At 37.5% G+C, this 24,148-nt stretch overlaps 1 protein-coding gene and 1 pseudogene across 2 annotated transcripts; both read right to left on the bottom strand.

Annotated features, from left to right (window-relative positions):
• Nucleotides 1–494: 494 nt before the first annotated feature.
• On the bottom strand, nucleotides 495–8,964 carry LOC129899158 (cullin-1-like; annotated as a pseudogene).
• A 2,290-nt stretch (nucleotides 8,965–11,254) lies between these two features.
• Nucleotides 11,255–23,782, bottom strand: LOC129899157 (uncharacterized). 2 transcript variants are annotated; one of them, XM_055973993.1, is made up of 10 exons: nucleotides 23,516–23,782; nucleotides 22,182–22,346; nucleotides 21,068–21,248; nucleotides 20,522–20,578; nucleotides 20,358–20,428; nucleotides 19,566–19,644; nucleotides 12,906–12,962; nucleotides 12,515–12,618; nucleotides 12,356–12,416; nucleotides 11,255–11,997 (listed from the first exon to the last, which is right to left on the bottom strand). In XM_055973993.1, exons 1-10 carry the CDS (start codon nucleotides 23,647–23,649, stop codon nucleotides 11,602–11,604), a joined length of 1,305 nt encoding a protein of 434 aa, XP_055829968.1. In that variant the 5' UTR covers nucleotides 23,650–23,782; the 3' UTR covers nucleotides 11,255–11,601. The 2 variants fall into 2 exon arrangements, with proteins under 2 accessions (XP_055829968.1, XP_055829969.1); XM_055973994.1 differs by having other exon boundaries at nucleotides 22,182–22,341; nucleotides 23,516–23,632.
• Between the last annotated feature and the right edge of the window lie 366 nt (nucleotides 23,783–24,148).

Genomic DNA, 24,148 nt, shown 5'->3' with positions numbered 1-24,148 from the left:
TTAAGGGTATATTTGCCCCTTTATGTGTAGCATTCTTACTACATATTATCATGTTCCTTTCTAGTTTAGAGGTAAAGTCCAGACAGACTTGAATACGTCGTGGGTTTGGTAGAACCAAGAGTTTCAAAGTCGAATTACACTGATCTACTAATCGCCAAGAAGTAAGTGAGGAGGAAGCAAAGTTGTCTACAAACCTTTGTTTCCCCACCCTGTTGTTGTAATAAACAACTTGTCGCTATTTTGATTCAAAAGGTAACCATTAGTTCCTGACTTTCTCTGTTTCCACAATCATAGCCACTTGTGATTTTGATAACTCCATCCATAATGACTTGAATTAGACAATACATTTCACAACTCCACTCTTCTGCTTAGAACCTCATCACGTCTAAATTCTGAATCCACTACTGCTTAGATAAAAAATAACAATAAAAAGACAGACTAGATTTTGGTGAGTGAAGAGTCCAGTGCTAAGAAAAAACAATCAATTGTAAATGTTGGCATTACTGCAACCACCAAAGCATAAGACTTGCACAAAGATCCTGATTCCACAAATAAGAACATAGGGGAATACATAATGATACTGCCAAGAAGTCTAGTCATATCTAAAACTGCAGAAAAAAAATTCCTATTCATCGGGGCAAGGAGCAGTGATCATCAACCTGAAACTGCAAACTCATTGCCTTCTGAGGCTTAAGGACTCTTTTTTGACGTACAGTTAAGCTACAACCAAGAAACTAGCAGTACTTATTCGAGGTATTGTCAGGCATAGTCTATGTCAACCAGGCCAGGTATGAGATAGTGCCTCAAGCAATGTACTTGTACGTGTTCGTATTCTCCAGGTCTCTTTCCAAGTAGTCTCGAGTGATAAGATCTTCGATCCTCTTTTTGATTGCTTTGACATCAGGCTACATGGGTAAAAATTCTAGAATCAGACTGAGACAAAGCTAGTAAATGAAATGTCCAATGTGGAGCTAATGATTTCAAATTTGGATTTTGGGCATTACCAATGAAGCTACAACAACATACCCAGTGTAATCCACAAGTGGGTCTGGGGAGAGTAGGATGTAAGCAGACCTTACCTCTACCTTTGTAGGGCAGAGAGGTTGTTTCCGCTAGACCCCCGGCTCAAAAAAAGCAGAAAAGTAAAAGAAAGAAAAAGAGGCAACAAAATAATAATGTACAAAACAAGTGTAGCAACAAATATTAATACACATTAGAGAAAAAGTAACTATACGATACCTATATTATAGTACTAGAAGTACGACAATACTCGACAACCTACTATGCTTAGATATCCAAAATGGTTGAAAAATTGTGGTATACCTTGAACATTTTGCTCAACTGCTCAACACACTCCAAAATTAGCTGTTGATGAGTTAGAACTTTCTTGGCCTACATTATACGCACCAGACAGTCATCAATTGCATAACGTCTGTCCTTGCCGACTTCCTCAACCATTTTCTTCCTATCGTCAACAGGAGGCAAAGGGACCTGAAAGGTACAAACAAGTCTTGTTGCTAAAGTATAAATTCCAAGTATACCTTTATAAAAAGCATCACTGTGGAGTAACATGAAGTTCTAAAGTATCTATACCCGAATCCTCCTCATTTTGTCCGTGAACTGGGAGTTGAACTCAAAATGATCAGTTGATGAAACAGTTCTACTGCTGGGCTCCTTGTTAAGAATTTTGTACTTGGCACATGACACGGATGCCAGCACTCTGACTAAGTCATCATCGGCCAAATTTAACTGAGTCTTGATGTCAGAGTAACTCCATTTATCAGAAGCATTAAACAGTATTAGAGCAGCAGACTGAAAAAGAGGAAAAACATTAATCTAACAGCATATTGCAATAGAAATACTTGACAAATTGATCACCTGATAAGTTCCCAGAATCAATTCAATAGTTTTCTGCTCAAACTTCCCGTTAACGTTACATTGTCCCAATGAAAATATCCATGTCAATTTCCTGTGTTTCGTCTTTTTCTGATAAAATTCCTTGAAGGATTCCACACCCTTTGCCTGAGACAAATGGATGACAAAACCGAATAGCTCAGAAACAACAACAACAACATACCCAGTATAGTCCCACAAAGTGAGGTCTGGGAGGGTAGAGTGTATGCAAACCTTACCCCTACCTCGAAGATAGAGAGGCTGTTTCCAATAGACCCTCGGCTCAAGAAAAAACAGCCCAAAAAGAAGTAATGGAAGTGAAAGAATAACATAACAGTTTGAGCAGTAACTACAACAAAATAATTCGATAATCCAAGTACAAGAAACAACATATAGTAACAGAAATTGAAGGACAAGAAACTACAGGAGCAATACTGTGACTACTACTAGTATGAATGGATAGCGAGAGAAGCACATCTTACCATTTCCACAGGGAGATTCAGATCACAAGATTTATAACTAGGCCAGAATCCAGTTGTAAGAACCGTGACAGTCATATCGATTCCAGGGTTGTTGCTGATATATTCCTGAAAGCGAGTCTGATTTTCCTTCACCAATGACAAATCTGTCACCTGTTTTACATTTTCCAACCATACGTTCTTAGATATTTCAAAGGACGGGAAGAGACAAAAACTTTAGAAGTTCATTAAACTATCCTCACCATTCCCTCCATCTTGGATGTAAACTGTCCACCACACTGCTGCTTTAGCTTTGATAAGATAAGCCTTTCATGTTCTTCATTGGCGCTTTTGTCAAAAAGCAATCGTCGAGAAAGCTTCTTCCTGTCAGTCATCAAGACAATTAGCATACCAAATGGTTAAAGAAGTAACAGGCAACTCAAAAGATTTTATCAAAAGAACTGCTGGAGGTAGATTTAAACCTGTAGAACTCCGCAAACACATCTTTTTCGCTGATGTATGTAACAAGCTTGACCACCTACACAAAAAGTAAACCAATTTGACAGTGTTAGAGAAAGAAAATGAAATTTGACTACCAAATTGAAGAGGGATGTAAATTTTGTGCATACCTTATCCAATGTATCCTCAATAACATTGTCACTGAGTTGTTCACTCCCTCCTTTTTTAAGGGTATTATCACAATAAGAAGCAAGGAGCTCCGCAGTTGAAGAGCCGCAACACTTTTGTTACAGAAGACCTCAAATGCCTCTTTCAGGGCCTACAAAAGTCAAGAGTTTATACATCAGTGAGTAGGGGAATGCGTGAAGATGATGCTTGAGTCCTTCTATATTCACACTTTTCCTTGTAAGAGTTACATTTATCTTTGTGGAACTCATATGTATACTTTACCATATCACATCTAACTGTTTTCTTTACATGGTATTAGAGTCTGAGAGTTATCAAAAGCAAAAAGCGCAAAAAAGCTCTAAGGTCCATTGGGGATTTAAGCGCAGAGCGCAAATAAAGTGTGGGCTTTAATGAAAAAAGGCACAAAGAGAGGAAAAAATACGAATAGATATGTTTAGTCCAAGACTAATAATTTATAAGCATGAATGAGAAATATATGTTGTTGTTGTTGAAGTTGAATGACAAATATATGAACAAAGAAATTGAAAAGTAATTACGATAAAGTGAAATGTCAATTGTTTAGTGTCGTTTCTTCAGAAGAGGTTCATTAGCAAGGAAAAGTATGCCTTAGAACCTTGATGACGACACTGAAGCACACATTAAGCGAGGCGAAGTACTCAACACGTTTTGAGCCTCGCTTTAGGGCTTAAGCGCGCCTTTGATAACACTCAGTCAGGTCCATCCCAATTTATGATTTATGATGTTGGGCGCCCATATTAAATTGTCCACACTCCAGATGTCCACTCTTGGGCGTGAGGTTGGGTGTAAAGTCCTACATCGGTGTGATGAGTTGAATTTTAACTCCTTATACGGACTTGGACAATCCTCCCCTCAAGAGTTGGACTCAAGATCCATTTCTTTACAATAACGTCTCAAGTAATTCATCATAAAAGGGATCAACACACAACAGTTAACAAATGGAATACCTTGTGAAAGATAGAGTTATCAGCAAAACAGCCTTTCACATACACCATATACTTGTCATACAGCTCAAATGCCTTCTTGACAAAGTCCTGAGGGAAGAGATGGGTCCATCATTGAACCAACTAACAATTACATAAAAAAGGACCTCTATTCACAATATAGAAGATAATTTTACCTGCTCCTGTGAACCACCTGAGCTTTCGGTCTGTAGAAGAACATACATATCATCATTTACAAATTACAACACAACACCAATAAATTACAATGCAGAACAAAATTATTTGGAAACCATAAGCATAGCAAGTCGCAAAACCAACTTCAGATATATGTTACTTATTTTGCAAAAGCTTTTTACTCCACTCAGATTCTAGTTTCTCGGGAACTTTGAAAGTTTTCTAAGATAGGGATGCTGATACATATCTAGCTTGTCCTCGTCTTGCTAAAACTCACGTGGACTTTAGACTGGATTTACAGTTTACACAAAAGCATCCCTCACAGTGTTCAGATGAAACACTTTTTTTTCTGAAGCATAAAACTTTATCGAAGAAGAGAAGCTAATGGAAGCTAATAGTAAACGTTGTCAAGTAAAGCACAAATTTCGGTTATCAGATATCAAACCTTGTTATTTGCTGCATCTGCAGCCTGTTGCGCCATAACCATGCCTTCAGCAGCAATGTGCTGCAAATATGTACCATCAGAAATTCACAGTCCCAAATCGGAACAAAAAGAAGAAAAGCATAATCTTAGGTATTGGTTGCTCAGCATATGGTATGGATGATCAAAATGCCTGCTTAAACATCTCTGCTACTAGTTCTATCCCTTTAGGAATTTTGTGGAATAGACTACACATTCGAGATAAATCATCAACCTGTATGATAGGCGGGAGAATGGAGGAATAACACAAAGCAAAACAGCTTCAAATACAATGTAAGATCCATAAAAACAATTAAGCACATAACATTCTACAGAAAAAAAGAAAAGAAAAAGGGGGTGGGGGTGGGGGTTGGTGTTTAATACCTTCTGATCTCTAAGCAAAGCTCGGCATCCAGAATCCTCCTTCTCAAGCAATTGATTGGTATATGTAATCAATACCTGATTTTGCATTTTCTGGCAAAAATGTTGGTCTCAGCTTAGAAATATAAATCCAACCAAAGTAATATAATCAACTGACTCTTACTGAGTAAAAACTAAAACATAATATTTGTGTGTTTGGTTCAAGAAAGAAAAGGTTCCGTAAGTAAAAGAACAGTTAATACTTGGCAAAGAGGAACACATTCATTTGTAAATGAGAACCTTGTCAGGATTTATGTGTAATATGACATAATGTATGTTGAGATGGAAGATGCTACTAGCTTTCGCATGACATAGAAATAATTGTGAAACTCCAAAACTGACCTCCAGAAGTTTTGTCTCACTACTAGAGTGCAGATAATGAGACACTCTATCCTTCTCCTTAATGGCCATTTTACCCCTCCCTTTAGTTGTCCTGAGTCGTTTCTGATTGGTACTCGGTGTTGATTTTTAGAAAATCCTATGAAAAGTTAAGTCTTTGAAAATTTTGAGTTTTCATAAGTTTTAAGTATTAAAAAGTGGTATTTGGGGTCAATCGAAGCTACAGGTCTCGGAACGGAATTTCGTCGATTCCAGCAGCTCCGAAATATCGAAATTGGCTTAGGAGACATTACGGAATCAGTTTTGGAGTTGTAACGAAGTTTTGAGGCCTTGAGTTGAGAATTTGAGGAATTTTAATCCAAGGTTTGACTTTGGTCAACTTTTGGAGTTTCGATGCTCGGAATGGAATTCCGATGCTCCGTTGGATTCGGGAGATGGTTTTTGGTCTAGAAGAAGTGTTGGTTGAATTTTTAGAGGTCCCGAGTCCGTTTTGATATTTTGAAGGCCTAAGTTGGTTTAGTTGCGACTTTTCGAGTTTTGGGTCAACGAGATCTCGAATTCAAATTCTGATGGTTCCATCAGCTCCAGAATGACCAAATTAGGCTAAAATCATGGTTGTCTCAAGTATCGAGGCAATCGATACGAGTTTGGGGAAATTTGTCTCTTTTAACTTTGAAAGTTAGCCTATGGTTGACTTTGGTCAACATTCTTGGAAAATGCACCCGGATGAAAATTCTTACTGCGCGTTTAGTTCCGAAATGTCGATTTTGGTTTAGAACGACCTTTCGTTTGCTTTTCGAGGCTTCCGGTCTAATCTCGAGGCCCGTTGTGGGACGTGGCTTAAAATGACTCTTGGGTGTGGGACCCACTTTCTATCAAAATGATCTCGTATGGGAATTCCGAATGAGCCATTGAGTCCGGAACCTCGAATTTAGTGGGGTCGCATATCTGGTTTATTTTTATCGGATTCCGAACGAATCCCGAGCACCCCATCGGAGATTTTGGATTTTCCAAAATCAGATTCTGCAGCAGTTGGTGCAGTTTTTTTTTTTGGATATTTTCTTCAACTTTAAAACCTCATAACTTGAGTTATAGAGCTTCAAATTGGGTGATTCAAAATGCAAACCTGTGAGATTTTTCGAGTAGAAAGCATTGGAAGCTCAAAAACTGATTTGGAGCTTCGATTCAGGTAAAAATCTTGAATTTATTTGCAGCAGTGTCCATTTTCGGAATGATTTTTTGAAGAACTTTGAAAAGTTATTTCTTGGCCTATATAAACCCGATTTTGGTGATTCAAGGGTCTAAATTCAAGAGAATTTCGTGAGGAATCTCTTGGTGGCTTAGAAACGTGAGGTTAAGCTTCATTTGAGGTAAAAATGCGTGTTTAGTCATTGATTTAGTTGTTTTCGGAGTTGCTTTTTGTTGATTTTTGGTGAATTATAACTTGATCATATGAACTCCGATTTGAATGATTTTTGAGGCTAGACTGGGGTTTTTCATAAGGATCATCGTAGTGTAATTTTTTTGGGTTGGAAGAGTGTCGTTTCTTTGGAATTAGCTGATCTTGATGCTACCATTTTTGGGTCTTTTAGTTGGAATTTATGAATTTTGGTTGCATGCTCGTCTCGCGTAGTTTCCCACCCCGAATTATGTTATAAATATGATTTTTGAGCTTGGGATGATGTTTAGAACCTATTTTTAGGGTCACATCCGGAATTCCGGATGCGGTCCCACATTTTCCGTTTTAGACCCCGAAATTGATCCGTCTCCAAAAATTATGAAATTAGTGTCTAAATGACCGTATCAACGTCGTGGTTCTGTTTTTTATAGCGTGGCAGCGTTCCGAGGCCGTTCGAAAGGGAAAATCCCCAGCACAGTGATTTGAAGCTCGCGTGTTTAGCCTACAAGTAGGCTGCGGTTTACCTTTCTTTAGATTGAGCTGGAATGTGTGAAAGCATGTTGAAATAGTTGGAATTTTGGTTGGTTAGTTTAATTGTATATCTCAGGTGTTAGAATTTATGCTTTAGGCTTGTTATCGGATTTTTCGGGTATTTAGAAGCATGTGTATCTTGTCGTTATTTTTTAGTATTATAAGGAGGTTTGAATGAGCATGTTGTTGATACTGTGGAGTATGTTGGCCTTAGTATAGGATGTAAACTTGCTTTAGATGCCCCGGCGTCGCTCCGGTGGACTTAGATCCTTGTAGAATGGTGTAGCGGGCTAGTGCTTGGTAGTTTGGCCTTAGCTAGGCGTCGCTCTTAAAAATACCCTCATCCATAACTCGGTATAATCGTGTCTTTCGTGATGCGTCGGCAACAATAGATTTCGTGATCGTTGACTTTGGCTCCGGTTCAAGTTTTGGCGGTATATCAGTTTGCAAGCACTCCTCTGCCTGTGTTAGCAAAGAACGGGTGTTAGAACCTATTCCAGTATAATAAAGGAGTACAAGAGTGATTCTCGAGGTGAAAGAGTTGTGAAAATCATTTGTACCTTCAGCATATATTCTGGACAAGAATCTTCAGCGATCCAGGTTGAAGCTTTTCGAGAATAATGACAGGCAGAATCTCGAAGCATTGCCTCTTCAAAGTCATTAACGTAATATTCCATCCTTCCCTTTCCCATCTCAATATACAAATCTATCACATTCTTCAATAAAGCTCTGTCAATCTCCTCACCCTCGCGTTCCTGATCAATCTGATACAAAAAGATACTTCATTAAACCTCATACCTAGCAGATGGAATTATAACACACTGAGTCTAGCGGAAAAAAATTGAAAAAAGACACTTGCCAGTGCTATGACAGCATCTGTAACTCTACCTTTCACGTCATGATAAACCTATTATCAGCAAACACAATGATATAAAGAGACTTCATCATAATAGTAACTCAGAGAAGACAAATATATGAAGAAAACTTAAACAGCAGAATAATCATTCCAAATGCTAACCAGATCCCGGAAGCAACTCAGACCAACTTCATTAAGTGCAGGGTCTTCGGCTCGTTTAATAAAAAACTTGTCAAGATAATGGAAGAACTTTAAAAGCCACTTGACCATAAGTTTATGAGATGCCCATCTTTTCTCAAGCTCCTTCAACAAGAATTCATCGTGCTTCTTGTTCAGAGAAGGAAAAACCTAATGAAGCAACTGGAGACTGGTTACTATTTCGAATAGCATCGCAAAACAATGAGATTGACATAGCCAAAGGTTCTTACAATAGTAAGGATGTAATCTTCAACTGGTTCTTTGTACTTATCGTACAGTTGCTGAGAGTAATCACGAGGTGCTTTCTGAGTACATATGTTATAGATAGTGCTATGCTTCAAATTAAGGAGAAACTTATTAGCTCAGAAAGAAATACAAACTAAGAGGATAAGACAAATAGAAGTACTAATTGGAAAGGACTAATTAAGAAAGAAAGCATGCACTCTAAGTTCAAGGAATGCCAAGGATACGTGTAGAGCATCACATACTCGTCTGAGGTGAATGACTCCGGCTCTCCTTCTATGATTATTTTTAACTTATTAAGTCCCTTCTGAACACACTCCATTCCTTCCTCCAACTCGATACTCTTCTCCTCAGTCTCCTCCATCTTGGAAAATTCTTGTTAACAAGATCTAATGTAACAATTAAAAATCACAAATAAAACGACATTCCATACTAAAAGAAATGCACCAAGTCTGGCTGAAATGTTATATGCTAGTGACGGGGAACATGCAAAAAGCTATTACAATGATCTGATTACAAATAAATATTGAAATAGAACATGTAAACAACTAAAAAAAAGCCCAGTTTTTAGAAGGAGATGCAAAGGCTCGCATATACCCCTTCACCTATCCATAAAAGCATGTAAAACACATAACTTAGCAAAAACGCCTCATCGACTACTAAAAACTAATATGACTGATCAGAGGCAGATTTCAATGGCTAGTCATTTTCCCCCCATATTATCTTTAAACAGAAAAATTAACACCACTTAGCAAATAATAAAACAAGCATTTCAACAATCAAGAGTTATATCCCCAGCATATACCAGCCAAAACCAAGAAACAACATCTAACATCAAAACGACAAGAAGCATAAGATTCCACAAAGTTAATTGGGAAAAAAATATATATTAATTTTCCTCAACATAATTTCCCTTAACTCAAAAATTATTTAGTAGCAAGACAAAATAAAATCCAGATGTAGCAACATAGCTATACAACAATAACAATAACAACATATCCAGTGAAATCCCACAAGTGGGGTCTAGGGAGGTAAAATGTACGCAGACTATCTAGTGGAACAACATGGATATAGATGCAAATCTAGCTGTTCGCAGCAAGTTCAATTGAATCCACTACTTTCGACTCAGTCCATGTATACAAACATACAAAATTAAAAAAAAAACACAAAATTTCAACCAAATATTAGATTCTCAACCCATAATTTCAAAAATACGTTGGGCTCAATTCAATTTTAAATATTAGATTCGCCTGTGGTATTCGAGTAATTGTTAAGGAATAAGCAAAACGAGTTCAACAGAACCCAGTACTTTCGACTCAGACCATACATATAAAAATCACTAACATTTAAACAAATATTTGATTTTGAACTCATAATTTCAAAAATAGAGCAAGTTCAGCACTAATAAAAACTTCAAATCTTAGATCCACCTCGCCTATGATATTCGAGTAAATTGTTAAAGCAAAACAAGTTTAATTTCAACTCAGACCATGCATATAAAAATCACTAAAATTTCAACAAATATTAGATTCTTAACTCATCATTTCAAAAGTACAGAGAGTTCAGTTCTAATAAAAACTTCAAATCCTAGATCCGTCTCTAGCATTCAAGTAATTGTTAAAGCAAAACGAGTACAATTTTGATTCAGACAATGTATATAAAATCACTAAAAATTCAACAAATATTAGATTCTAAACTAGTAACAGTGAGTTCAGTTCTAATAAAAACTTCAATTAGAGAGGGAAATCGTACTGGACCCGGTGCTAACTGGAGCAAATGTGAATGGATTATTTCGAACTGCGAAGAAATTATGACAATGGAGATCGATTGAAGAAGGCAAGTGGAGATGAATAAAACATGAATCCGTGGAATTCGGTTGCATTTTGGTTGAAATTCTAAGAAAAAAACCCTACGGAGAAGATGTGGAATTCCTTCTATTTCTTTTCTTGTCACTGTTTTATTTAAACTCCACATATTAACCAACTTAACTGTCCTGCCTTTTTATTTCTTTGAAGTGAAAATGACCAATATACCCCTCAATTTTTGTGACTTAGAACGGATATATCTATAGTTTATATATCTTGTCAACTAATACATGGTGCATAAAAATATATCTTTATTTTCTTTTCTTTTATATCATTTATTTTAAATCCACGTCAAATGATATAAATTTATACCATCAATCAAACATTATGTAAATCTAATCCCAAATTTAATTCTGGCACATCAGATCTTATTCCGTATACTAAAATGACCCCTAAGATATGAACCAACATTATTATAAAATTAATAACAACATATCTAATCAAATCTCATAAATGAGGTCTGAAGATGATAGAATGTTCGAAAACCTCAGTACTACCTCATGGAGATAGAAACTATGTTTGCACATATTACTAAGCTATGTAATAGTGAACTTTGAAAACAATTTGTTACGTGTTGTGTGAGACATCCTTTTGTGTCACAAAAAAATGAACACCAATCTTACACCTGGATCCATATTTTTATGGGACAAAAGGCTACTTGTGTGAAGCACAGAATAAATATTTTTCTGGACTATGGAACTATGCTTCCAACTTTAAAGCATTAATCGTTCATTATGGTAATAATCACCACTGCCAAAATTGTAGTTGCTCCTTCAGATTAACTAGAAATAAAAACACACACTGAATATAATTTCAAACGAAGGCATTTAAATTATGGCAATATCAAAAGCAGCAAAATACCTACAGTACAGTACCAGAACTAATGAAAAGTAAAATAATTATAACAAGTTACAATGAGGATGAACAATTTGTAAACAATGTAGACAACATCATATCACAAATTGTGACTAAAAGCAAAAAAAACTACTTCACAGCTAGGCGAAATTCGATTCCTTGCATCATCAGAACTGTCAACGAGCTCGAGTTGGAAGGCCACTACCTTGTGCTCACTGCTGGCAGAAAAATCAACTCGACCTATAAATACTCTGATAACCTCCCAACAACATAGATACCAAGTAACTTTGTCGACCAATCTCATTTTTTCTTATCTACTCTCTTGTCGTTCCTCCCTCTCTTTCTAAACTCTCGATTTTCAGAAGGGTACTGCTTCTTGATTAATAGATTACACATTGCTGTTTTCACTGCTTCTGCAGCTGTTGATAATGCATCTTTCTCAATGAACGAACTCCCCTGCAACGTTTGAAGGAGTTGTTCACTACCTGGTAAATCTTTATCTTCTAAGACACGTGCCTCCTGCTCAACAGAGTCCTGGTTGCTCTCGCAGAAACCATCGAGAACCTTCACACGAGCCAAGGGTGCTGAATCGGAAGTACATAGAGTCGATGCACCCATGACCATCCACAATTGATTGGACAAAGAGGCAGCTGCTAAGCTAGTGGGAATAAAAGTCTCCCCAGGAATTGGAATGACCTGCAATTTACATCCAAGGGAAAAGGTTAAACAAATACAAAAAAAAGGATAGCCTGGTGCACTCAGGCTCCCGCTATGCTTGGGGTTTAGGAAAAGGCCACACCACAAGGGTTTATTGTATGCAGCCTTACCCTGCATTTCTGCAAGAGGCTATTTCCACGGCTTGAACCCATGGCCTAAGTCACATGACAACAACTGTACCCATTATGCCAACGCTCCGCTTCCTCCAGCATCGAAAAAAATTATAATATTGTCAAGCAGCATCATATAACATGTCCACTTAATGCTGGCTGTTGATACTTTGAACGATACAAAATCAAAATAATTTTCATGATTCAGAGATGGTAAAGGAACCTACTCTTGCAACATGGAGAGATTTAGCTGAAAGGTTGCAACTCAAAAGCATGACGCCTGCCAAGCTACAATGCAACGAAGAAAGGTATTATGATTCAAGAACAAATTGATACAGCTCTTTATAGGATGAAAAGGCAACATATTGACATAACGAGAGACTTGCCTCTGAATGGCCACCGCAATTAATGATCCACCAGGAGTCGCACAGAGATCAGTGATAGCCAGCAAGCTGTCATCTATTCCTTCTTTTGACTGTAATAGTCCTGTCTTCACAATTGTAGAGAAAATTAAGAACTAAGCTAAACATGAAAGCTCAAATACTGTTTCTCATTTCAACACTAGAAAGGCAGAGGAAGAAAAGAAATGGAACAAAAAAGATAGATCGGGTTCATGCCCTATCCCACAGTCACCACATGCTTGTGGATTGGAATCAGCCAAATCATATATCTAAAGACTTATTTTCAGAGATTCTATCAGCCAATTGGTTGTAATCATGGAGAGAGGAAACCAAATTAAATTTATCAAATATCTCAGTCCAAAAGAGATGAAGCTACCTCTCCAACATGACAGGTATCAAGAAGAGAACCACAAGTGAAGTCCCACAAGCGTACCTGGAAAAAAGAATATAACGGTTGCATGATATTACAACTCCTTATATTATATGCTTCAAAGTAGATAAAAAAAAATGAACATGAAATTATATGCTCATAATTCTTAGTAATTAATTTCATTTAACTAAGCACTTAAAAAAGTTATTTGTAGTTTATGTTTGCCAATTCTGTTTAGAATCGAACTCAAGGGAGTCATTGGTCGATGAAGTGGGAGGAGAATCATGAGAACTCGGGTTTAAATTTCAGCAGAAGCCGGAAAAAAACACCTGGCATTTGGTAGTTTCTAATTAAAAAAAGGTGACAAATTGACCAAGCCCAAGTCAAACCTTTTATTAATTAGGAGATTAGGTTAAATGGGTGTAAAATGTAATTTTTAGAACTTGTTAATCTTTTGTAAAATATAAAAAAGTCCCAAAACAGTTTTCTCTTTCTTTTTCAAATATATTCAAACTTCCTTCTCTTGTCAGTTCTCTCTCCCAACTTTTCAACTTCTCTGGTCTCGCTTTGCTCTCTCTCAAGTAACGGTTTTCTCTTCTTAATCTCCATTTCTTTCTATTTTTTCTTCTCCGTTCATCTCTGTCAATGCTAGGGTTTCGATTTTTAGAGGTAAAATTCTCTTCTTTTCTCCTCATTGTTAGGGCTTTTTTGTTTTTAAAGTGAAAATGGTGATTTAGGTTTAAATAGAAGAAGAGAGCGTTAATTTCACATATTTTGTTGTTGCATGCCCTAATAAATAGTGTATTTGTTGTGGATTTTACATATTTTTGTTGTTGTACTTAAAAAATATTTTGTTGTTGCAGCAACTTAAGAACTTGTGTGATTAAATCATACAGTTTTTGTAACAAGTCATATGAAGTAATGAACAATTGAAGTTTTTGTGACACAACTGCAGAAGCAACATTAAAGTTTCACACAACAATTGCTGAAGTTGCTTTTATGTACTTCTTTGAACAACTAAATTAGTTTGCTTTTTTATTTATGTTGAATGATTGATTAAATTAATTGATGACTTTTTTTTTATTTCATGTGGTGTAGATAAATGGCTCCCAGAAAAAAAGACAACAACTGACGATGCTACTGCTTCTACTACTCCTAATAGAGATATACTAGAAGGAAATTTATGACACAGAGGCAAAAAGAAAAAGAAGCCTCCAAGTATAGCACCAGTAAATTGTCCATACTTGCTGAACAAGTCCATGTCCTTGCTAAGAGTGAGCCAACTCCAAGATCTCAAGAAAAAGCAAAATCAAGGTCACAAGAACAAGAAAAATCAAGATCGAAAAAGTCTATAGAAGGAGGTCAAAGGGATGCTTCTTCTAAGAATGTAGATGTCTCTGTTGATAATGGTGGTGAGGATGTGGAAGGCGGTGAGGAGGATAGAGGAGTTGAATAGGAAGAGAGAACAAAATTCTGACATGATAGACCTATTCTTGAGGAGACGGGGGCACCAGATTCTGCCGAGTTCTCTCCGGTTAAATCTTCAGGTGATGACACCTCACCTATCAAGCTTGTCAGATATTCGGATATACTAGAAGTCTTGGTCACAAATTTGTAATCTGAATATCTGACAAGCTTAATAAATGAGGTGTCATCACCTGAAGATCTGACTGGAGAGAACGCGCAAAATCTGGTGTCCCCGTCCCCTCTGGAATAGGTCTATCATGTCAGAATTTTGTTCTCTCTTCATATCCAGCTCCCCTATCCTCCTCACCACCTTCTACATCCTCACCACCATTATCAACAGAGACATCTACATTCTTAGAAGAAGCGTCCCTTTCACCTTCTTCTTCTATAGACTTTTCCGATCTTAATCTTTCTTCTTGTGACCTTGATTTTTGTTTTTCTTGTGATCTTGATTTTGCTTTTTCTTGAGATCTTGAAGTTGTCTCCCTCTCGGCAAGGACATTGGCATGTTCAGCAAGTGTGGACAATTTACTGGTGCTATTCTTGGAGACTTCCTCTGCTTCTTTTTGCCTGTGTGTCATAAGTCTCCTTCTAGTATATCTATTAGGAGTAGTAGAAGTAGTAGCATCATCAGTCGTTGCCTTTCTTTTTCCAGGAGCTATTTATATGCACCACATGAAATAAAAAAGAAGTCATCAATTAATTTAACCAATCATTAAAAATAAATAGGAAAGGCAAACTACTTTAGTTGTTTAAACAAGTACATAAAATATATTTTTTATTGAAGCAACTGCTGAAGTTGAGAAGCAGCAACTTCAACAATTGTTGCGTGAAACTTCAATTGTTGCTTCAGCAGTTACTGCACTAGTTTCAGCAGTTGCTTCAGAAAAACTTCAGTTGTTGACTTGTTACAGCAACCTCAACAACTGTGTGATTTAACCACACAAGTTCTTAAGTTGCTGCAACAACATATTTTTTAAGTACAACAACCAAGCAACCCACCAAACAACAACAAAAATATGTAAAATCCACAACAATAACAACATATACACTATTTATTAGGGCATGCAACAACAAAATATGCGAAATTCAGGCTCTTCTTCTTCTATTTAAACCTAAATCACCATTTTCACTTTAAAAATAAAAGGCCCTAATAATGAGAAAAGAAGAGAATTTTACCTCTAAAAATCGAAACCCTAGCAGTGACAGGGGAGGACAACGACGGCGACAGAGATGACAAGGATGAACGGAGAAGAAAAAATAGAAATTAAGAAGAGAAGAGAAAACCGTTTCTTGAAAGAGAGCAAAGCGAGACCAGAGAAGTTGGGAGAGAGAACTGACAAGAGAAGGAGTTTGAATATATTAGAAAAAGAAAACTGTTTTGGGACTTTTTTATATTTCACAAAAGATTAACAAGTTTTAAAAATTACATTTTACCTCTAGCATTCCATACAATTGTGTTAATCATTGATGGTATCTGAGGTTATGGAGCCTAGTGTTTGGTCTGCTAGCAGGAGCTGGAATAGTTGTATTTTTTGGAATATGGTGAATACCTCTAGGTGATAGACCTTGCTCGCCAGCTAGCTGGTTCATCTCATCATTCGTGACTTTAGTAGTGATTTTGGATGGTGCAACTGCTCTATTGGACTGTTCAGCAGTCTCTTCTTCACCTTCCAGTTCTACCTCACCTTGAAAGTCGTCGTCATATGCATCCTCCGAATGTATGACACCATACTCATCAGGTTCATTTGCTAAGGTAGGAGTAGTTTGGTCAAGTAGAACAAACTGCGAGCATGTATTAGCAACTACATCATTGGTGGCTGCAGCAGCTTGATGTTGTTTTAGTTCTTTCCTCTTTCTAGCTTCCTTTCTTTTTAGGATCCTAGAGTTGACGGTCTGATTGGAATTACTAGAGTCGAATTGAGAACTTGGAGAATGTCCAGGTCTGAAATTACAGCTCATATTTTGGTCGTTAGCATCCCCCACCATAGGTTGTGTGTCTGGCTTATTTTTTTTCAAAAACTGAGTTGTGTCGGCCTGCAAACCAGCATCAGCCTCTTGTGTTTTAAACTCAAAATTCGCAGCAGAAAGTTGAGTTAAAGAAGCGTAGAAGGCTTGCAGTTGAGGGTTTGATTCTTGCACTTGTTGGGGGCAAGGATTAAGGAGTTGAACACTTGATGCATATCTGAAACTGCAGCCCTTATCTTGTCCATTTCTAGCCCTCTCAGTGTGATCTACATCTAGCCTTTGAGTAGAGGGAAAGGTAGTACTAAGGCCATGCGAATCCACCCTTGTACCAGCTTGTTGAGGCATTTTTTGGGGCTGATTTGGCCCCAAAACAGAGCTAGAAAGCTGTTGTTTCTCAGGCCTCAAATCAGTTCTGGAACTCAAAGGTTGATGCTCACAATTTTGTTCATTTCCAGCCCTCTCAATGTGGTTTACATCATGCTTTTGTTGCTGAAATGAGAGCAGTTTGGAGGCCATAGCTTGCACCCTATTTTCCTTCGAACTTGCACCTGAATTATCAACTAAAACATGCATCTTTTCCTTCGAACTAACAGCTGCAGGCCCACCCAAAACCTGCATATTTTCAACCTGAAATGGAGCTGCATTCTTTACCAGTTTCCTGAGTTGAATTAGCAGCACCAGCAGGTCTGAAACCATGCATTTGAGCAGCCTGTTGAGACCTTTTGGGGGGCTAATTTGCCCCCACAACAAGTCTGAGGGGCTGCTGCTGCTCAGTCCTCAAAGGAGGGCTTGGAATTTGCCTCGGAGAAGTAATAGTAGCTCTTGTGTTCTGATGAGATGCTAATCTATTTTCTCTAGTCGGAGACTGATTTAAGCCTCCCAGTAGTCAAACCAACAACAACCTCACACCCAATGGTCACAGTAGGTTGTTTGGATACAGTCTTTTGAGGGTTAACATAGTCTATTTTTTCAACTTGTTCGGAAGAGCAACTCTGGTCAGTAATATCTTTATCAATCTGAATCATATTGTTAGCTTGTAGAGAAGAGGTAGCAGAGGCTCTAGGTCAACCAGAAGGTTCTCATGCAAAACATGAGACAAAACCCCCCCTTTGGACACCCCATCCTGCAAGTTAGTAGGTTTCTCCTGAATCCCACCAACCTCACCTCCATCAGCTTCAGAATCAAACAATACAGTAAAAATATTGTTCAGGGAGACATGGGGGCATTGAGTCAATACCTGTTTGTCAGATATTCGGATATACTAGGCATGGCAGCTTGTGAGGAAACACAGGACCAAGACACTTTTCGACCATTACACTTGGCACAAAAACATCCCCTTTAAATGCTCCTTTTTGTTTTAGAGGGCTTTTAGAGGCAAGTTGCCAACGGAGGAAAAAATCACTACATTCAGCCATGCTTCCACCCCTTGCTATTGCTGCCACAGCCCGGGTCCGGACACCATAGAGCACATTTTCAGCACAGGCCACTTCGTTAGGAATATTTGGCTCTACTTCTCAGATTCTCTAGGCGTAAGGCATGAAGCCACACCCCTTAAACCTCTTATTATGAGTTGGTGGCTTCGCAAGTATCGCACAGAAGCTCACAAACTTATCCTTCACTCCACCCCAATATTTATATGCTGGAATTTGTGGAAGAATAAGTGCGCGAGCAAATACGGGGGGAAGAGTTCTAAGCTGGCGAGAGTGAAATTTGCAGTTTTCAAGAATATCTCTAATCTTCTTAGAGTTGCATTCCCCTATATTCACTGGCTTTCAAACTGGACCCACACTATCTCCTCCATAGATAAGTGTACTCAGGAGTTGAAAATTACCTAAGTCTCGTGGACTAAGCCACAACTCGATTTCGTTAAGCTAAACACTGACGGTAGCGCTTTGGGTAATCCTGCGGCCATTGGAGGGGGTGGCATCTTAAGAGATCATATGGGTAATTTTATATTCGCTTTCGCCATACCGTTAGGGGAGAGAACCAACAATCAAGCCGAACTAAAGGCGGCTACTTATGGGCTTAGACGGTTCATTCAACAGGGCTTTCAGCAAGTTATTTTGGAAGTTGACTCGAAGCTGCTCACTAAATGGATTAATCACCAGACAAAACCTCTGTGGAACCTCCATCAGGTAACTCATGACCTTGTTAATATTTCCAAATTGTTTCTATCTTTTTTTTGCAGGCATGTCTACAAGAAGGCAAACTACACTGCGGATGCTCTCTCCAAGCACAGCCACACACTCACCACTCCAGGCCACTACACTACTCTCCACTCCAGGCCACTACACTACTCTCCAGCAGCTACCACGTGGTACCCGAGGATATTACATGCTAGATAGAATTGGCCTACCTAGTTTCAGACGGAGGAAGACCAAACGGACTAAGAAGCCTCCATGATATCCTACTCTGTATTGCATCGTTGGAGTGAGCACCCAGTTGCAGTGTTTGTAGTTTCCAGCGGTCTTTTGAGTCATGTTATTTGATGTTCCTCGTTCGCGCTAATTTTGGTTGTAAATATAGCTTTATGAGGTTTTATCTCCAGTTTTCTTTAGATTTTTCCTTTATGATGTAAAGGGAGAGTCTCCCTTATTTATGCTTTCCTAGTTTCTTTGCATCGAGAGGAGTCCTCTCCTTTAGGTGCATAATTTCTAGGTTTTCTTTTTGTGCTTGTATCGGGAATGAGTTGGCTGACCTTAGTAGGATGGCCGACTTATGAACCACCATAAGATTGGAGGTCAGGTTTATGTCCCCCTCCATGTATTTTTTTTGTTTTATTTATGATAAGGCTTGAGGGTGTGCGGCTCAACCCCTGGCCTCCACGAGGGGTGGGAGCCTAGGGGCAAGGTCCGTTTCCTATAAAAAAAAAGATTAATAAAAGGTTTGACTTGGCAAATAAGTTTCTAATTAATAAAAGGTTTGACTTGCGCTTGGTCAATTTGTCACCTTTTTTTAATTAGAAACTTATTTGTCAACTTGAGTTGGTGAGAAGTAGCAGATACATAATGCAATAATCGAGGTGCATGCAAATTGGCCCAGATACCAATCGTCATAAATAAGATTAGTTTTAGCTTCCTAGTTGCTAGGTCCACTCGCTAATATTGAATAAAGAGGATCAATAGACAAAAACAAAGGATGACATCTGTTATCTCTTCCAAATTGGACCTTAAAAGGCGTAAAAAAGGTGATTTGAGTGAAAAAAATAATTAGTTCATAAAATTTACTCACAGTTGAATCACCACCTCCCGAAAGCAAATACCACTGCTGGGAATCCTTGCTGCAGATGAAGGTAAGGCAGGAAACAAACCTGACAATTGAAACATAACAACTGAGTCATGACCATGATAACCAGCAAGCGTTGTCAAAAATAGAATTTCCTCCTGTGAAAATGCATGCTGAAGTTTGAAACTCAACAAATATTTTTCTCTCTGTTTTATTTTTCTTTCTATTATTTTCTTTTGGGGGGACAGAGGAGGGGGCGAGTACGAATAGAATTGCTGGAAGGCAATAAAATGCATTTTTTAAAACAAAAAAAAATATAGTCAACACGGTACCAAAGGAGAAACACAGATAACAGCAACACCAGTGCCTATGTCAAGTTTTGGAATTAATTAGAGTTCTATCTCTAATTTTGTACTCTCTTTTCTGTACCCATTAGTGGAATTTCTCCGCTCCACCCAAGGATTATGTCTCATTAACCGAACCACATAAAATCTGTGTCCCCTTTATTTGCTTTAGTTACTGTTTATTTCTTTTTGTTATTGTCATTTTAAGGCCACTTTGTCTAATTCTGCACCACCCGGATTCCCAAACCTACAAAACATGTAAAAGGAGAATAAATTCGGCAAAAACACTGCATGGTCAAGATTGGCTTTTAACAATAATGACAAGAAAATTGTCACTGGATTTTAACAATTTTATCAGTATAACCAACATTTCAACAGAAAAAGACTATTCTGGATCAGCTTGATTATCACTACTGAGGGTGTCAGGACCACCAGAACTTCAAGAAATTCTTACTCTGTATGGCCAAGGCAAAAACTTTGAATCTCGTGAGCCCCATCTAATGGCTTTTCCGGGAAGACAGAAACCTATAATTATGAACCATAATAAATTTTGATGTTAGCAGGAGATCATCAAGAAATCTTACTGAGGTTCATGGTTAATAAGAAGCATGACATTACTCGGATTTTAAAGTCCCGATCGGCACTAATAATGTATCGTCCGTCAGGTGAAAACTCCTGCAAGATGGAAAATTCTCTTTGAGATAAACTAACTAGCTTTTGAAACCAGAGGTCATGATTAGGGGATCAATCTAGTTTGATAGAGAAAAGTGGGATATGATATGTGGCGGGTTAGAATAAGTTGAACTTAATCTTATATGAAGTATTCATAGACGATAAGAGTATCATGATCCATTCACCAGAATGGATAACGCTTGACGCTTGCCCGCCAGAATGGACAAGGCTTGCAAGAAATTGTGCAAGAGATGTGCATCGAGACAGTATATCTTTATCCATAATATTTGTGTAAAAGAATTGAGCCATGAATACAATTGCCAAAAAGTGTATATGAAAACACAATTTCCATAGAAAACTGCTTAAAAAGGACCACTCATGAGTATCACAACAATATCTGAGTAAATCACTAACCCTCATATATAGAGGTAAAAAAATAGATTCACAGAAAACTAAAGCAATTCACACGAAGAGGAAAGGAAAAGAAAATACCAGACTAGTAATGATGCTGCAGTAGTGGGCGAGAATTGGGACGGCCTTCTTATTGGGCAGACTTTGATTTTCATGAGAACCTTCTATTTCAACTGCATAAATTACACCAAATTTATCCGCAAAGGATACAAAGCGCCCATCATTACTGATGGCAACAGCAGTAACTCTCTTCTCAGATGACCTATTAAAACCATTGCAGTTAGACAAATTTCAACTCCTAATGAGGAAAAAATCCAAAACAAACCAAAAAAGGGGAAAGAGGGGAAAGACAACAACAACAACAAACCCAGTATAGTCCCACCATGTGGGGTCTGGGAAGGGTAGAGTGTACGCAGACCTAACCCCCACCTTAAAAGATAGGGCGGCTGTTTCCGAAAGACCCTCGGCTTAAGAGAGAAGAACAAGGAAGGAGAAACAAGAAAAACAAGACATAGGTCAGTATAGCCAGGCATATAGCAAACAATATAAAAATATGAATAATGAGAGCGATAAAGTCAGGGTAGGAAAGATCGGGGATAAAGGAGCATTAACTACTATAGATAAAATAGGATACCCAAAGTAGACTGGGCCAACTAATATAAGCAGTAATCCCATGCAAAAATCATATGTTAATAAACAAATGAGCGTGAGGTCAGTGCAACCAATAGCTATCAGTATAAGAACAACTTACATAATAAACAGAAATCCACTCATCAAAAGATTTTCCGATGCAGAAAATTTAGAAGAAAAAATATTATTCGTATTGTTATTATTATTACATGGGATTCGTTCTATTTTTATTTTATTTCCTCTGAATTAGGATAGTAATGAAGTGTATATATTTTTTGATTGTTGAAGCACATATATTCTGCCAATTTTTTTTAAAAAAATATAAGCAAATTGATAACTACTTTTTCTGGACAAACACCTAATGCTAATTGCTAACTTAAAAGCTTAATTATGTTTTAATGTTGCTCGGACTCTTCATAAATGCTAATAGGTGTGTGTCGGATCCTCCAAAGGTAGTGCATTTTTGGAGGATCTGACACGGGTGCGGGAACATTTTTGGAGAGTCCAGGCAATGTACTGTTAAGTACATCTAAACAAAAGAAGAACTTGAACATCAGAAACTTACACCGAACTTATGCACCGCCAAGTATCAGTAACCCAAATCTTAACAAGTTTGTCATCTCCAGCAGATACAAAGAGCTTTCCTTCAGCACCATACTGAATTGCTCTTATTGAATCCGTATGCATGTGCACTCCTGAATCATCCACCAATGAAACCGAACAACCTTCTCTGCATCAAAATAGTGGAATATAATATATAATCCAGCTGCAAACTGTAAGTCTTTGGTAATGTTGTTAAACTTTCCTCTAATTTGTCCTAAGAAAAAAAACAAATTGTGTGCCAATATTAGAATAACATTGGCCCCAAAATGAATCAAACTTATATAAAGGATTAATTCCATTATTGACCGGAAATCTAAAAACTTCTCCTTTAGCTATTGTTATACAGAACCTTTATAATCCCTAGTAAAATCTTTATAATTCTTTAAAATGTATGAGAAGTTTTAAGACATAATACATAGATAGATACTTTAACTTAGTCTCAACTTGTAACTAATGCCCCAACTTTGAAAATGCACATCTAGAACGAACACACCCCCTTAAAGGTGTCTAGATGTGCATTTTCGAAGTTAAAGGAATTCTCCAGACACACCTATATCAAGTTGAATTGTCTAGATGGTCACAATGAAAGTTGGGAAGTTCAACTGCCAATGGAGGCCAAGTAAAAGAGTTTATCGATGTATTATGCCAAGTTTTAATATATACTCCATCCGTCCCAAAATAAGTGTCAGCTTAGCAAAAAAAGTTTGTCCCAAAATAAGTGTCACCTTAACAATTTAAGACAATAATTAGTATGTTTTTCCACATGTTCTGTTTTCAAGAAACATTTATTCAAGAGACAGTTTTCAAGTGATAGGTTACCCATCGTATTTATTGATTTCTTAATGAATGTGACACTTATTTTGGGACCGAGGGAGCCACTACTATTAGTCTGTCCCAAAAAAAATTTATTTCTTAACGATTTTTGCTAAGATAACACTTATTTTGAGACGGAGACAGCATTTCATGTTTTAAGATCACAAGTTACAAAAAAATCACTCTTTTCTTAAATTCCGTATTCAGTTAAACTAAGTCAACATCATTGAAATTGACAAGTTAGTACTAGGTTTGAGTACATTATTATGACAAAAAAACAGTGATTAAATGATTATTTTTGTATACCAACTTCTAATTTCATGTTTTAAGAACACAAGTTTAAAAAAATCGCTCTTTTCTTAAATTCCTTGTTCAGTCAAACTAAGTCAACATCATTGAAATTAACAAGTTAGTACTAAGTTTGAGTACATTATGATGACAAAAAAACAGTGATTAAATGATTATTTGTATATACTGACTTACTGAAGATTAAATAAGCGGAGATTCGAACCGACGGCGACGGCAACGGATTTCTGAGTTGGGTGCACTGCAATTAACGCCGGAGCAACCTCAGATTCACGATTTTGTTCACAATCATCCATGTTAGTTTCCTCCATTGTTGTTGACTACAGTAAAATCTTCGTCTTTCTTCTCCCCTAGGGTTTAAGGTTCTACAGATTTAGCAGCAGATAGTATTCAGTTAAGTCCGTTATTTTTGGACGGCCCATTTATTTGCAGTAATGGTCCAGAACTCTCGGCCCACGATGACTTCTTTTTTATGAAAATTATTTTTCCCGTTTGCCGAGTTCATAGTCTATCAAAAATAAAGCTAAGATCTAGGAGGAGGCGAGGGTGTTCATCCGAACCCCTTCAACAAAAAATTGGCACTACATTATTGGAATAAAAATATATTCATGGATGCCATGTAAGATAATAAAAGTAGGTACATGAAAGTTAGAACCCCTCGCCAAAAAGTTGGCACCACGTAATTGAAATAAAAATATATTCACCTAGGTGTTATGGTGTTATGTAAGATAACAAGGATGATGACATGGAAGTTAATAGTTCAAAGACAAATATGTGCCTAAAGTTAGATGGTAAAGACAAATATATGAA

The sequence above is a fragment of the Solanum dulcamara genome, chromosome 8, assembly GCF_947179165.1.
Source record: "Solanum dulcamara chromosome 8, daSolDulc1.2, whole genome shotgun sequence".
Taxonomy (NCBI): Eukaryota; Viridiplantae; Streptophyta; class Magnoliopsida; order Solanales; family Solanaceae; genus Solanum; species Solanum dulcamara.
This window is presented reverse-complemented; position numbering and strand designations above follow the sequence as displayed.